The sequence below is a fragment of the Bubalus kerabau genome, chromosome 13 (genome assembly GCF_029407905.1).
Source record: "Bubalus kerabau isolate K-KA32 ecotype Philippines breed swamp buffalo chromosome 13, PCC_UOA_SB_1v2, whole genome shotgun sequence".
Classification (NCBI taxonomy): Eukaryota; Metazoa; Chordata; class Mammalia; order Artiodactyla; family Bovidae; genus Bubalus; species Bubalus kerabau.
Window position 1 is genome coordinate 38831933 of NC_073636.1, and position 15554 is coordinate 38847486.

A 15554-nucleotide genomic window follows, 5' to 3' on the forward strand; every position below is an offset into this window, starting at 1 on the left:
GCAACTAGAGAAAGCCCAGGCACAGCATGAAGACCCAGTGGAACCAAAAATGAAAGAAATAAATACATATTTTGGAAAAGAAAGGTCTTCACCTTTTGTTGTGAGTGAAATGGTTTACTAACTTAGAGAAAAGTTCAGTTCAGTTCAGTTCAGTCGTTCAGTCGTATCCGACTCTTTGCGACCCCATGAATCGCAGCACGCCAGGCCTCCCTGTCCATCACCAACTCCCGGATTTCACTCAGATTCACGTCCATCGAGTCAGTGATGCCATCCAGCCATCTCATCCTCTGTCGTCCCCCTCTCCTCCTGCCCCCAATCCCTCCCAGCATCAGTCTTTTCCAATGAGTCAACTCTTCCCATGAGGTGGCCAAAGTACTGGAGTTTCAGCTTTAGCATCATTCCTTCCAAAGAAATCCCAGGGCTGATCTCCTTCAGAATGGACTGGTTGGATCTCCTTGCATTCCAAGGGACTCGCAAGAGTCTTCTCCAACACCACAGTTCAAGAGCATCAGTTCTTCAGCGCTCAGCTTTCTTCACAGTCCGACTCTCACATCCATACATGACCACAGGAAAAACCATAGCCTTGACTAGACAGACCTTTGTTGGCAAAGTAATGTCTCTGTTTTTCAATATGCTATTGAGGTTGGTCATAACTTTCCTTCCAAGGAGTAAGCATCTTTTAATTTCATGGCTGCAGTCACCATCTGCAGTGATTTTGGAGCCCAGAAAAATAAAGTCTGTCACTGTTTCCACTGTTTCCCCATCTATTTCCCGTGAAGTGATGGGACCAGATGCCATGATCTTTGTTTTCTGAATGTTGAGCTTTAAGCCAACTTTTCCACTCTCCACTTTCACTTTCATCAAGAGGCTTTTAGTTCCTCTTCACTTTCTGCCATAAGGGTGGTGTCATCTGCATATCTGAGGTTATTGATATTTCTCCTGGCAATCTTGATTCCAGCTTGTGCTTCTTCCAGCCCAGCATTTCTCATGATGTACTCTGCATATAAGTTAAATAAGCAGGGTGACAATATACATACATCCTTGACATACTCCTTTTCCTATTTGGAACCAGTCTGTTGTTCCATGTCCAGTTCTAACTGTTGCTTCCTGACCTGCATACAGGTTTCTCAGGAGGCAGGTCAGGTGGTCTGGTATTCCCACCTCTTTCAGAATTGTCCACAGTTTATTGTGATCCACACAGTCAAAGGCTTTGGCATAGTCAATAAAGCAGAAATAGATGTTTTTCTGGAACTCTCTTGCTTTTTCGATGATCCAGCAGATGTTGGCAATTTGCTCTGGTTCCTCTGCCTTTTCTAAACTAGCTTGAACATCTGGAAGTTCACGGTTCATGTATTGCTGAAGCCTGGCTTGGAGAATTTTGAGCATTACTTTACTAGCGTGTAAGATGAGTGCAACTGTGCGGTAGTTTGAGCATTCTTTGCCATTGCCTTTCTTTGGGATTGGAATGAAAACTGCCCTTTTCCAGTCCTGTGGCCACTGCTGAGTTTTCCAAATTTGCTGGCATATTGAGTACAGCACTTTCATAGCATCATCTTTCAGGATTTGAAATAGCTCAACTGGAATTCCATCACCTCCACTACCTTTGTTCGTAGTGAAGCTTTCTTAAGGCCCACTTGACTTCACATTCCAGGATGTCTGGCTCTAGGTCAGTGATCACACCATCGTGATTATCTGGGTCATGAAGATCTTTTTTGTACAGTTCTTCTGTGTATTCTTGCCACCTCTTCTTAATATCTTAGAGACAAATTAGCCTACTACATTTCTTCAGGGAGCTCTGTTCTCATTGGCTTACATAGGGGAATAGAATTTGCGTCCCCCAAATATGTCTCTTGGTGTATTAATTATTTTAAGCTGGTTATTTTCTAAGAAACAGCAGACTTGGGAAAAAACTCTTAGCCAGTAGGAATTATCCTTTTGTAAGAAACATTTATATTTGTAAGAAGGATCTCCATTTGTAGGCTGTCTCTCTCCTTGTACTAGGAAGAGGATGACCACATCTCTAGAAAGTTATGAATGAAGAAGGCAGTGAGTTTAATCTGCCCAACCACATTGCCCTTATTTACTGTGTGATGTCTGATAACTCACTCCACACCCTCAATATCCTCTTTAGTCTTTAGTTGAGAGTTCCAGAAAAACATCTATTTCTGCTTTATTGACTGTGTAAAGCCTTTGACTGTGTGGATCACAATAAACTGTGGAAAATTCTGAAAGAGGTGGGAATACCAGACCACCTGACCTGCCTCCTGAGAAACCTGTATGCAGGTCAGGAAGCAACAGTTAGAACTGGACATGGAACAACAGACTGGTTCCAAATAGGAAAAGGAGTACATCAAGGATGTATATTATCACCCTGCTTATTTAACTTATATGCAGAGTACATCATGAGAAACGCTGGGCTGGAGGAAGCACAAGCTGGAATCAAGATTGCCAGAAATATCAATAACCTCAGATATGCAGATGACACCACCCTTATGGCAGAAAGTGAGGAAGAACTAAAGAGCCTCTTGATGAAAGTGAAGGTGGAGAGTGGAAAAGTTGATTTAAAGCTCAACATTCAGAAAACTAAGATCACGGCATCTGGTCCCATCACTTCATGGCAAATAGATGGGGAGACAGTGGAAACAGTGGCTGACTTTATTTTTCTAGGCTCCAAAATCACTGAAGATGGTGACTTCAGCCAGGAAATTACAAGACGCTTACTCCTTGCAAGGAAAGTTATGACCAACCTAGATAGCATATTAAAAAGCAGAGACATTACTCTGTCAACAAAGGTCCGTTTAGTCAAGATTATGGTTTTTCCAGTAGTCATGTATGGATGTGAGAGTTGGATTGTAAAGAAAGCTGAGCGCCAAAGAATTGATGCTTTTGAACTGTGGTGTTGGAGAAGACTCTTGAGAGTCCCTTGGACTGCAAGGAGATCCAACCAGTCCATCCTAAAGGAGATCAGTTCTGGGTGTTCATTGGAAGGACTGATGCTGAAGCTGAAACTCCAATACTTTGGCCACCTGATGCGAAGAGCTGACTCATTGGCAAAGACCCTGATGCTGGGAAAGATTGAGGGCAGGAGAAGGGGACGACAGAGGATGAGATGGTTGGATGGCATCAGCGACTCAATGGACATGGGTTTAGGTGGACTCTGGGAGTTGGTGATGGACAGGGAGACCTGGCGTGCTGCAGTTCATGGGGTCGCAAAGAGTCAGACATGACTGAGTGACTGAACTGAACTGAACTGAGGATGGTTTCTAAGGTGAGGGTTTCAAACATTTTGATTAGTTATTTAGTTAACCTGGTCTTTCCCCTGTGTATATGTTATTAAAATTTTGTTTCATTTTCTCCTGCTAATGTCTAATGTTGATTTAATTTTTCAGCCAGCGAGAAGAACCTAGAAGAACAGAGGAAATTTTCTTCCTTCCCACATTTATCAAGATAACTACACAGTCACATAAATCAACTATTCCTAAAATTCACTATTCATAAAGTAAGGAAATTCCTAAAATAAATAAATTTCTAATACTTTAAATATGATAGATTGAAAAAAATTCTTCTTACAGAAATTTCTAGTACTAGCAATCCAGGTTCAAATAACTCAAGAAAATTTTTGGCAAATGATAGTCTTCCAATGTTTGGTTAAAAAAAAAACCCAGCTATGTCTTTCTGTAAAAGAGAAGAATAAACCTGACTCAATACTGGATTTGTTTCTTTTACTTTAAACTTTGTATTCTACTGCTTTTGCTTCAAATTAATCACTAAAGGGAAGTTGTCTATAAACTTAAAGTGTCCATAATGATCCAGTTTAGGAACTCTGCCTCCCATGGCTGCGTGTTAAGCTAAAATACCTTTCTTTAGTTCACAGGAAACATCCTGACCAGACCCACCTGTGAATGGGTGCAGGAAAGATCAACACATCCCCTCCTCAACCTGGTGGGAACCAGTCTTCTTGGTCTGCTGGCTCTTAGATTAAAGTTGCTATTCTTTGCCCCAACAGGTGGTCTCCCGATTTATTAGCCTGTTGTGTGGGCAAGCAGCATGAGCTTGGACATGGTAAAATTTTTGCACTGTGAAATATAACACAAATGTGTATTACCTTAATCGTGTCTCCTTACTCAGAGAATAATTGATTTGAACGTCCTAAAGTTACACCAGTTTAATTACTTAAAAAAACCCTAACATTACTCTTACATAATGGTTTAGAAACATGAAAATTGTAAATTTGTTCAATAAAACTGAACCATTATTCAACTTTTTTTTTTTTTTCTGCAAGTAACTTTAGAGAGCTCTAATAAATTAGATTACTACATCTCTTAAAGGAGCTTTGTTCTCATTGGCTTACGTAGGGGAATAGAATTTGCGTATCTTGTGGGAGCTAAGTTCCCCAACCAGCGACTGAATCTAGGCCCTCTGCAATGAGATCATGGGAGTCCTAACCATTAGACGGTGAGGGGATTCCTGAAAAATTTTCATATTAACAGTAACTTCAGAGTACATCAACTTGAAACTTATTTCTATGATCTGTTGGTCATTTAAAACTTTGTACTAATATTAACTTGGTGTTGGAGAAGACTCTTGACAGTCTCTTGGACTGCAAGCAGATCTAATCAGTCCATCCTAAAGGAGATCAGTCCTGGGTGTTCATTGGAAGGACTATGTTGAAGCTGAAACTTCAATACTTTGGCCACCTGATACGAAGAACTGACTCATTTGAAAAGACCCTGATGCTGGGAAAGATTGAAGGCGGGAGAAGGGGACGACAGGGGATGAGATGGTTGGATGGCATCACTGACTCAATGGACATTAGTTTGGGTAACCTCTGGGAGTTCGTGATGGACAGGAGGCCTGGTGTGCTGCAGTCGATGGGGTCGCAAAGAGTCGGACACGACTGAGCGACTGAACCGAACTGAACTAACTTGAGCTAATTAACTCTTGGACGCCTTGCTATGATCTAAGAATAGTTTTACATTTATATAATTTTGCTTATTCTTATATGCTATACAGAGGCGGTATCTCTGAATTAGATTAACAAACGCGCTCCGTTTTGCCGCTTAGAGGGAGTAAAACGGTAGTGGTGGTTTTAGAAAGTTGCATCCTAACCGTTAGGAGTTTCGTTAATCTCTTAAAATGTTTGACTACGACAGCTCCCAATTATTCACCTTCTCGTGGAAGGATGACAGGGATAGAGAAGAACTGTTTACTAATGCCAGGCCCCGCAAAGAGCCTCAATGCACCTGCACAAACCAAGACAGAACACATACAGGACAAAGAACAGACCGACCGGACTCCTGCGCTCACGCACCCCACGCTCCCTTAGCTCCGCCCCCTTATGCGTGCCGAAACCTCCTTCCGTCCAACCTGGTTTCCTCTGCGAGAAGCCCCGCCCTCTTCCGCTACCGGACGTCATCGTTCTCGCTTCCCGGTAACTAGGGTGATGAGGGGGACTTCCCACTGAAGGGAGCGGACGTCTTATTGGACGGCGGCGAGCTCCTGAGGCGCCCTGGTTGCGCCTAGAAAACAGTTATGTATGCGCCTGTGTTCCGTGCGGCAGAAGGGTTTAGAGGTGAACGTGGAAAAACGTGTATTCTGAGGAATTGTGATTTTGAGGCATGAAGCGTGTCTATTTTGTCCTGTTTCAATATGGCGGCGCAGCTTGTCTGAGTGTCTTCCTTCCTCTCTCCCGCCCCCGGGCCGTGTTTGATTGGCTAGCGGACGGCGCCGTGGAGTGACGCACAAGAGTGCTGACCAATCGGCTTAGAGCTGAGGTGGACTTGGTGGTGGGAGCCGGAGTCCGGCTTTTAGCAGCTGTGGTTGCGGAAGGCTGCGGCCAGGTGAGCTCCCCGGGCCAGGTGAGCGGGCAGTACAGGTGATGAGAGGCGGAGAGCTGGGACATGAGTCTCTGCTAAGGGCGGGTGGGTTCCTCCTGGGGCGAGGCCTTTTCCGAGCAGGCGGAGGAACTGAGGGGATCGGTGTCCCAAGGGTTTGTTGAGAGTGGCGCGGTCCCCGCCAGCTGGGGCGGCGGGCCTGCTTTTGGCACAGAATCCCTCGGACTCGGGGGAGGGGGGCCCGGAAGGATCCAACGTCCATTTTAAAGTTGAGGAACTCTAGAATTAAGTTAAATGATTTACGTTTTGTAACGGAGTCGGAGCTAAGAACCCAGGTCTTCGGACTCCTTGCTTAGCCTTAACTGCGTCCTTAAAAGTCATGCCCTTAAGGTGGAATGAATGGTACAGATTTTTTTTTTTTATTTAACATACATATACAGGATCTTTAGAGTTTTACTTGTTCAAAGTTCATCCATTCAGCTATTAACCCATTCTGAAACTTTTCCCCTTTGAAAATACCATGTTAGTGGTCGACTCGACTCTAGAAAAATGCACTGTTGGCTCATGCACACAGTTTTGCATGCAGTTTCAGAGGATTTATTGACCTGGTGAAGTTCCTTGTTGGCTGTGAGCCCAGAGTTAAGATTCCATGCTGTTGAAAGAGTGAGGGGAAGACAGGCAGTGGCAAATGGACAGTGCAGGTTTTAATATGTAGGCGCTTGGGGACATAGGATGGAAATATAGTACCTATTAGTAATGAAATGTTTTGAGAAGGAAAACGGTCACTTAATGAAGGCTGCTGAGGTGCTTGCTGAGAGTGCTTTCATTCCCACCTAAATTACCTTTTGCTGCCCAGGAAGCTGTGGAAGTGTTTCTGTGTATATAGTGCCTTAGTTTCCCACTTTTGCAAGAAATAACATATGCCTCAGGGGGTTAATTTGAACAGACATTTGGAATTTCTATGGTCTATGTTGTGTGTAGCAGAGTAATCGATTCATTCACATTTATAAGCTGTTCATTGTTCTCTTTGTCCAAATTATTAACAGTATGGTACATCTTAAAATAATTGGAGACAGTCATTATTTAGCATTGCATAAGTGAGCACTAGAGGCCACTTATATAACAGATTCCTTAATTTACCTTTTTTCCCATTGTTGAGCTTTTTGTTCCCTTGAATCCTACCTAATAGCTGAACTGTATGTTAGCGTAGATTTTAGTATGTAAACAGGATGTATAGAGCACTCAGGGGAATTGGCATTATCTGGGTTTGGAAAATGTACTTAATCTGGATGGCTGTTAAAATTGGAATCTTTCAAGGCATGAGCATAAGTGACTGTGGTGAGAGGGTAGGTGCTGGTGAGGTGTGTATGTAGTGTGGTAGTCCGCTGGCCTTTAATTCCGGTGATCCCAAGAAGTACTCTGGGTAAGAACTGGGGGCTGTTCACTCCATGAATAGCATTTGAGCATCAGTATCTAGGTCTTTTCTCTGTAGTTAATAATGGAAAGAGGGAAAAGGGCACAAAACCAAGATCACTTGGAATGTAAATTTTAATACAATGTTTTACTCAAATAGAATCAGGAGGAAAGGGGGTCAGAGAGGAAGATAGCCAGCTTCTGAAACAGGGCTTGAACATGGGGTTGAAATCTGCTTGGCTGAAGTGATAGTGTGCTGTTTGAGGAGATTTAAATGACTCTTACTCAACTGCATGCAGCTTAGAGATAACCAAGTGATTGTAAACCTCCCACCCCTCATATTTTTTTTAAGTGCTAGAAACGGGGATTTGAGAAAGGAACAGGAAAGGTAGCCGTAAAGTTAACTGACCCTTGAGGGTCAGAGAGAAGTGAGACGTTGGCATCCTCCAGTGACAAGTTCTTCTACACTTAAGTGTTTAAAGAATGTTGCGTTAGGTTATCATCTTTTTTTTTGAAGTTCATTTGGGAATTTCACATACAATTAAGGGTTTATCTGTAGTTTTTTTTTTAGCAATGGCCACATACCTGGAGTTCATTCAGCAGAATGAAGAACGCGATGGCGTGCGTTTTAGTTGGAATGTGTGGCCTTCCAGCAGACTCGAGGCTACAAGAATGGTTGTTCCCCTGGCTTGTCTTCTCACTCCTTTAAAAGAACGTCCAGACTTGCCTCCCGTACAGTATGAACCGGTGCTCTGCAGCAGGCCAACTTGCAAAGCCATTCTCAATCCACTTTGGTATGAACTCTTTTAAAAACCAGTAGAAAGGATAACTACAGTAAATTCCGATGTTTACGTGATTCTCATAAAAGTGTTTCATTTGGGCAAGATGTCAGATCTGAGATGAGTAGTGAATAGTGAGATACTTAGGTAATGAGTGCTTTTGGGAATCCCTCCGGCCTGATAACTCCAAATAGAATTAGAACTTACGGGGTGAGGTGGAGGGAAAGGATTGGTTGTTTTTCCCTTCTGGTTTGCAGTTTATTTTTGGTTTAACCATTCATTTTATTGGTATCTTGAAAGCTTTTTCCAGAAAAATCCAAATACTTTAGACAGTTCTGTCGCACCTCCCTGGTATGGTGATCCCTACGGCAGGAAGAAGTAACAGGCAGAAGAAATTTGAGCTCTTAAAAGATATTATTGTTAAGCGTAACTTTTTTTTGCGCCTGGAATAGTGACCTGTGATCGCTCTTGTAAATGTGAGCACTCTTTCAAAAAATTTGTAAACAAATGAAGAGTGTCATAAATTCTCTTTAAAGGATAAAATTTTTACATAAGGGAACTTTTTTTTACTTCATTCTCCTTGCTTTTATTTGATGTGCCCATGTATAAGATGCTGCTGCTCTTTTAAAATAATAGCCCCTGATATTAATTTTCTAAATGTAGAAAGCAGGGGGCAAGCAACAAGTTTTAGGAAGTGTATCAACCCAGAAGCATTCCTACCCAACTTCTTCAAGTGAACTAAGTGTGGTTCAAATCTGAGGAGTTTTTCCTGTGTGAAATGTACTTTTTAGTACTAAAGTTTTGTAGTTTCACATATCCGAAAAGTAAAGATGTTAGGAAAATCATAAAGACTATTTAGATAATGGGGCCATAGGAAGTAACGAATAAATTTTATAGCTCACGAACTTCTAAATATTATCTAGGAAGTCAGAAAAGAGAAAAAACGGTTTAGTAGCCATTCATTGTTGCTGCTTGAAGGAGCCTTTCTGTGTCCTTAGCCAGAACTCGAGCTGCTGAGAAGGTGTTGCGTGCCTTCATCCACTGATGCACCCTCATAGGAAAACACATCTCTGAGATTAACTGAACTTGAAGTTTACACGTAAATGTTTTCTAGCTTAAAACACGTTATTGACCAGAGACGTATTAATGCCAGAGGTGTTCGTTTCTACAAAAATCCCCCTCTCAGTACTGTGTTAAAAATGAAAATAGAACCTGGATATAATATTTTATCTTTCTCACAGTCAGGTTGATTATCGAGCAAAACTTTGGGCCTGTAATTTCTGTTTCCAGAGAAATCAGGTATGTGAATATAATTATTTTAGAAGTATTCCCTGTGTTTCAGTTCGTTGTCCTACGCTGAAAAAATTGAGGTGAATTTGGGTCTCTCCTGGTAATATTGAACATTGAACATCCGTAATTTTTCTTTGAAATGGTCATTCCGTTTCTTTATTTGAGTCTTTGTTGTTTGCTGTGAAGAGGGCATAGAATTCCTTTCTTTTTTTTTCCTAAGTATGCTCTCTGTAAGCACTGAGTATGTTACCCTAGAAAACAGATAAGGTGTTTATATTACATTTGACTTCAATTTATTTTAATTGGATACTGGATTTTCATTTTCTGACCCTTCTAACTTTTAGGGTCAAATATCAGTATTTATCTTGTTTTGATTTAAGCATTTTTAAGCTATTGCGCTAAGAGCTCCCAAATGATGAGAGAGAATTCTCTTTGACATGAAGTGTGTCTATGAAGAAAATGTTCTAAAAGTGGATTATGATAAGTATTGCACAGTTCTATGTGCATTTACTAAAAATCACTGAATTGTGCATTTAAAATGAGTGAATTTTATTGTATATAAACTATGGTAAAGCAGTTAGCAAATAATTAATTATGCTCATCATAATATATACTGTTCTAGTAGATCTTAAGATAGTAATAATCTACTTATTCTTAATTTGATCATAATTATGAGTCTCATGCTCAGTGCACACTGAGACCAGTGATAAAGGACCAGCCTGTAGTTGATAACTGAGTATAAGCTTGGGAATTAGAAGCAGGTACCATTCAGTATTTTTTTTTTTCTTTCATTCATTTATTTTGGCCATGCCGGGTCTTAGCTGAGGCACATGAGATCTTCATTGCAACATTCAGAATCTTTAGTTGCAGCATGTGGGATCTAGTTCCCTGACCAGGGATCGAACCCAGGCCTCCTGCATTGGAAACATGGAGTCTTAGCCATTAGATCACCAGGGAAGTCCCACCATTCAAGATTCCATGGGCGATTCAGAAGTATATACAAGTCTTAAAAACATTCCTACACCCCATTACACTCAGAATTGATGTCCGTTTAATTTTATTAATTGTGAAAATTCTACTGGATCAAAAAGTGTCAACAGAGTAAAGGCCAGCTCATACAGTGGGTGAAAGTATTTGCAAATCGTATGTCTAAGGGATTAATGTGTAGAATATTTAAGAACTCGTAATAGTCAACAACAGGGAAGCCTAGTTCAGAAATGTCCAAAGGACTTGAAGAGATAATTTCTCCAAAGATGATAGATGGATGGCCAATAAGCACATAAAAAGGTGCTCATCGTCACTAATCATTAGTGATGTTTACCAAATGATGCAGAATTCCCACCTCTGGATATATATCCAAAAGAACTGAAAACAGGATCTTGTAGATATACACTCCTATTCATAGTAGTAGTATTCACAGTAGCTAAACATTTCACCTGACTTCAGTATCTGCCGCCAGGTGAATGGGTAAGCAAGTGTCCTGCATTCAGTGAAATAGTATCAGCCTTAAGATGCAAGGATGTTCTGACTTAACGCTACAATGTAATTGAGCTTTACCGATATTACTGAATGAAATAAGCCAGTCCTAAAAAGACAAACATATATGATCCCCATTAAATGAGGTACTTGGAGTAACGGAGAGGTGGGTGCTAGGGGCTGGATGGGGATGAAGCGGAGATTGTTTAAGAGGTTCAGAGTTTCAGTTTTACAAGATGAGGAAAGTTCTGGGGATGGATGTTAGAGGTGGTTGCACAGCGTTATAAGTGTATTTAAGACCTCTGAACCGGACACTCAAAAAGATGGTAAAATTGGTATGTACGGCATCATACCTCAATTTTTAACTGGGGGGAAAGGAAAAGCAACATACAAGCTACGAATCTAAAATGTTTGCAGAGAAAAAAGAAGACACCTATGACATTATGTTAAGCACCAAAAGGCAGGTTGCAAAATTGTGCATGCAAGATGATCTCAGCTGTGCTTAAGAACAAGTGTGGAAGCTGAGATGTTGACAGAGGCTGCCTCCAAGTGGTGGGAGTGTGTGTGGGTGTGTGTGTGTGATCAGGGGGTTGTTTCTTTTTTCTTATATTTTTCTTGTTCAGTCGCTCAGTCATGTACGACTTTTGCAACCCCGTGGGCTGTAGCCTGCCAGGCTCCTCTATCCATGAAATTTCTTGTACTTGCAGGTTTTCTACAATGAACATGTATTACTTTATTGATCACAGCTAGAATAATAAACCTAAATAAAAGCTTTAGATTCCACACAGATAATCGATAAAACAGCTAAAATCTCAGCCCTTCATTTATAGGCAACAATTAGGAAATGGTTTTTAATAGTGTGTGTTTTAATCATTTAGAAGTTACAGCATATCTGAAAACTGCATTTAAAATAAAGTTCCAGTGTGATATAGGGCAGTGTTAATAGATTTTTGTATTTTAGTAACATGTTCTAGGTTTTATACTTTCAGAATAAATACGTGGTCATTAAACTATTACTGTTTTTATAAATGGAAGATAAGAGACATAGTGTAACTTTCAGCCCGCATGAAACATTGCTCTGTCTTGTTTTCTCCAGTTTCCTCCAGCTTACGCAGGCATATCTGAGGTGAACCAGCCTGCTGAATTGATGCCCCAGTTTTCTACAATTGAGTACGTGATACAGGTAATTGTCATGTGTTTAAGGAGCAGTGTTAAGTATTGAGTTTCTTCTGAAATACTGTCTTCTGTGTCTCTTGCCCATATGAACGATTTACAGCTGCAAGGCCAGTGGGATCCTTGACTGCTCAGTGTGTGGGCACAGACATGTCCCTGGGCCTTTGTTCTGGCTTTTCCTCAGGCTGGAGCTCTCTCCCTGTATCTGCATTGCTCCCTCCCTCCCCTCCAGCTTTTTGCTCACGTTACTTCTTCTTTTTTTTTTTTCCTTTTGAAATCCAAAATGTTACTTTCTTAATAAGGCTGCCCTAGCCTCCCAGTTACTGGTGGAGTTCCACCCCTACCCTGCCCCACCTGCACAATCCCGCCCCTCTTCTCGGTTCTTGAAAGTTAGCTCCTCAGGCAGGTAGGGATCTCTGGCCTTTTGGTCTGCTGATGTATGGCAGGACCTAGAGCAAGGCCTGGCATTCAAAATGGGGAATAAATTGTTGGATACAAATAGTCTGCATCCAGTTGGTTCTGATAAAACCTGCCTTTTAATGAGGTAAGTAGAAGTGTGTTTTGATGTTGTTATCCCTGACGAGTGTAAATAAAGAGTTGTTATTTAATACATACCTGTTTTGTTTTAAAAAGAGCAGGTCACGTCTGTCTGTACACTAACTGTATGCCATTTTCCCCCACATCCAGCGAGGCGCCCCATCCCCTCTGATCTTCCTGTATGTGGTGGACACGTGTCTGGAGGATGATGACCTCCAAGCACTCAAGGAGTCCCTGCAGATGTCCCTGAGCCTCCTCCCTCCAGACGCGCTGGTGGGTTTGATCACGTTTGGGAGGATGGTACAGGTTCACGAACTCAGCTGCGAGGGGATCGCCAAGAGTTACGTCTTCCGGGGCACGAAGGACCTTACTGCCAGGCAGATCCAGGTCAGTGTGCAGCTTGTCCTCAGGCAGGAGCAGGGGTAGTTCTTAAAGTTCCATTAAGAAAAAGGAAAAAAATAGAGCCATTCTCTTATCGTGTTACGAGAAATGCGTCTTTTTGGTTTGTGTAGGACATGCTGGGCCTGACCAAGCCTGCGATGCCCGTGCAGCCAGTGCGCCCGGCTCAGCCGCAGGAGCGCCCGTCCGTGTCCAGCAGGTGAGCCTGGCCCCTTGGGTGGGGGGTAGAGGGGGCGCGGTGAGAGTGCTTTGTATTTTATTTTTAAAGGGGAAAAAAAGATTAGGCTTAATCAATATTTCATGTTTAATAATAAGCATAATATATCAGTGTATGTTTAAAATTTATAATCTATATAAGTATATACGTACACATATATCCTGGGGCAGTTTTGCTCAGGATGCTTTTCCTTTTAGAGTTGTATCACCATAGAGGTTTTGCGAGCACTGCACACGGTCATTCCCCTCTTCTTAGACACATGGCTGTTGTCCTTTTTTTCCTTTTTTTAATTTTGGCAGCACTGCAGCTTTTGGGACTTTGGTTCCCCAACCAGGAATTAAACCCGGGCTGCAACAGCGAAAGCCCATATTCCTAACCACTGGGCCACTAGGGAACTCCCCCATTTTGTAAAGCTGGAGACACTGAAAAGGCTTCTGCTGAGTGTCCTGAGACTGGGCACTTAGTTCACGTGGCCTGCTGCACTCCTAGAATGGCCAAGGGCTGGGTTAACAGCTGGCCAACATAAGGTGATGGTTACAGCCTCTTCTCTAAGAAACCGATGTTTCCCTGATGACTCCAAGTGTTTTAAGAGAAACCTTGAGAGAGTCTTCAGAACGATCGATGAAGGTTGTCCCTGCTTGTGAACGTTACGTGAACTGAGTTCCTGTTAGGCATGTCTTTAGGATTGTTGTTGTTGTTGTTGTTTTTGGCCACTTAAACTTTAATTAAACTGATTTGCTCCTGTTTGAAATCGATTGTCTTTTCACACTACATGTACAAATTATTATATGTTAGGCTTTAAGAGATTGTCCTGTATAAAATTGCTTTGAGTTTTTTGTGCTTGTAGTTAGAGACAACTTTGAAGGAAAAAAACTGCAAGTTTTTTCTACTCTGATACACGTTTTGAAGAGCAGTAGCTATGTGTTACGTGGGCCGAGGACCAGAGTACTTCATTAACTCAGACTTGACGTGGCCATTCAAAATCATGCAGGTTTCTGCAGCCCATTCACAAGATTGACATGAACCTCACTGATCTCCTTGGGGAACTACAGAGGGACCCGTGGCCCGTACCTCAGGGGAAGAGGCCTTTGCGATCCACTGGTGTTGCCTTGTCCATTGCTGTAGGCCTGTTGGAGGTAACTCAGAATTTACTGCCCTGCCCCCAAACATTGCAAGCTTGATGGCAGAAGGTGTGTTCCTTGGCCTTGTCTGAAAAATCAGCTGTGACCCCAGTCAGCTGGCTGTGTTAGTTTATCAGAACGTACTTCAGTGATTATTATTGTCCACACTGAAGGAGCCCTCAGTGTTTTGAAAATTATAGAAAGTTTTCTTGAGAAACACAAGACCATTAGGGCAGTGGGATCACAGTAAATTAATAAAAGCTCTCCAGAGCCTCAGCCTGGAAGTGAGAGGCTGCTTGTCCATAGTGTCGTCTGCTCTTTGCTGCAGTGTCCTCAGTGTTCACGACAGTTCACGACAGCTGAGGGAGCGCACGTTTGCGGCATCTCTGTGGGAAGTATGCTTGGGGCGGGCTGTGTGTCTCTAACATGCTGCCACTCAACTGTCACAGGGCACTTTTCCAAACACGGGAGCCAGGATCATGCTGTTCACTGGGGGACCCCCCACCCAGGGACCTGGCATGGTGGTTGGAGATGAATTAAAGGTTCCTATTCGTTCCTGGCATGACATTGAGAAAGACAATGCCCGCTTCATGAAAAAGGCAACCAAGGTAGGTGCTCCTGGCCACGGGCTGTAAGTGTCGTCACCCGGGGTGGGGCTTCGGCTGCTCAGGGGAGCAACCTCTGCTCTGCCCAGGCCATGCTGTGTGGCAGGAGAGCTGCATTTGCTGAGATGACCTGCCAGATCTCGCTGACATTAAATATCTGCCCCAGTTCTGAGACCTTCGTTAGAGTGGATGTGATCAAACAGGGGACATGGGGACAGTTTCGTTTATGAGATCCATATAAAAAAAGTGTAGCTTCCAATCTCGAAAAACTTTGAGGATACCTAATGGTCGTAATGTCCCTGTTCCATGAAGATGGTTTTTCTCTCTCTGCAGCACTATGAGATGCTTGCGAACCGCACTGCTGCAAACGGTCACTGCATTGATATTTACGCCTGTGCCCTTGATCAGACTGGACTCCTGGAGATGAAGTGTTGCCCAAATCTTACTGGGTATGTGGACAGTGAGCCCCCTCCCTGAGTAAAGTGAGAGTGGTGGTTCTAAGGAAAGAGAACTGAGGGGTGGAACTGTGGGGAGGGCCCAGGCTGGCTCACAGGAGCATTCATTTGGCTCCAGGCTGTGGTTTCTGAGCTGGAGAGGGTGGTGCACTTCTCGGAGGAAGAAGCTATGATCGGAGGGAGGTCAGGCTTCCCTAGGAACCTGTCGTTTCAGAGGAACTTCATTTCTTAGAGTTGTCCAGATACCCGGGCAAG

General features: G+C 42.7%; 1 protein-coding gene across 4 annotated transcripts in view; it reads left to right on the top strand.

Annotated features, from left to right (window-relative positions):
• The first annotated feature begins 5453 nt into the window (after positions 1-5453).
• SEC23B (SEC23 homolog B, COPII coat complex component) overlaps positions 5454-15554 on the top strand; it is a 33796-nt gene continuing 23695 nt past the window's right edge. Inside the window, exons 1-9 of one of the 4 annotated variants that reach the window (XM_055544091.1) lie at positions 5454-5858; positions 7819-8041; positions 9268-9325; positions 11889-11975; positions 12653-12889; positions 13015-13100; positions 14110-14254; positions 14689-14847; positions 15178-15293. In XM_055544091.1, coding sequence (XP_055400066.1) covers positions 7821-8041; positions 9268-9325; positions 11889-11975; positions 12653-12889; positions 13015-13100; positions 14110-14254; positions 14689-14847; positions 15178-15293 — 1109 coding nt within the window. In that variant the 5' untranslated portion in view covers positions 5454-5858; positions 7819-7820. Of the gene's footprint in view, positions 5859-7806; positions 8042-9267; positions 9326-11888; positions 11976-12652; positions 12890-13014; positions 13101-14109; positions 14255-14688; positions 14848-15177; positions 15294-15554 lie in introns of those variants that run through there. The other 3 variants (XM_055544089.1, XM_055544090.1, XM_055544092.1) reach the window with 3 other exon arrangements.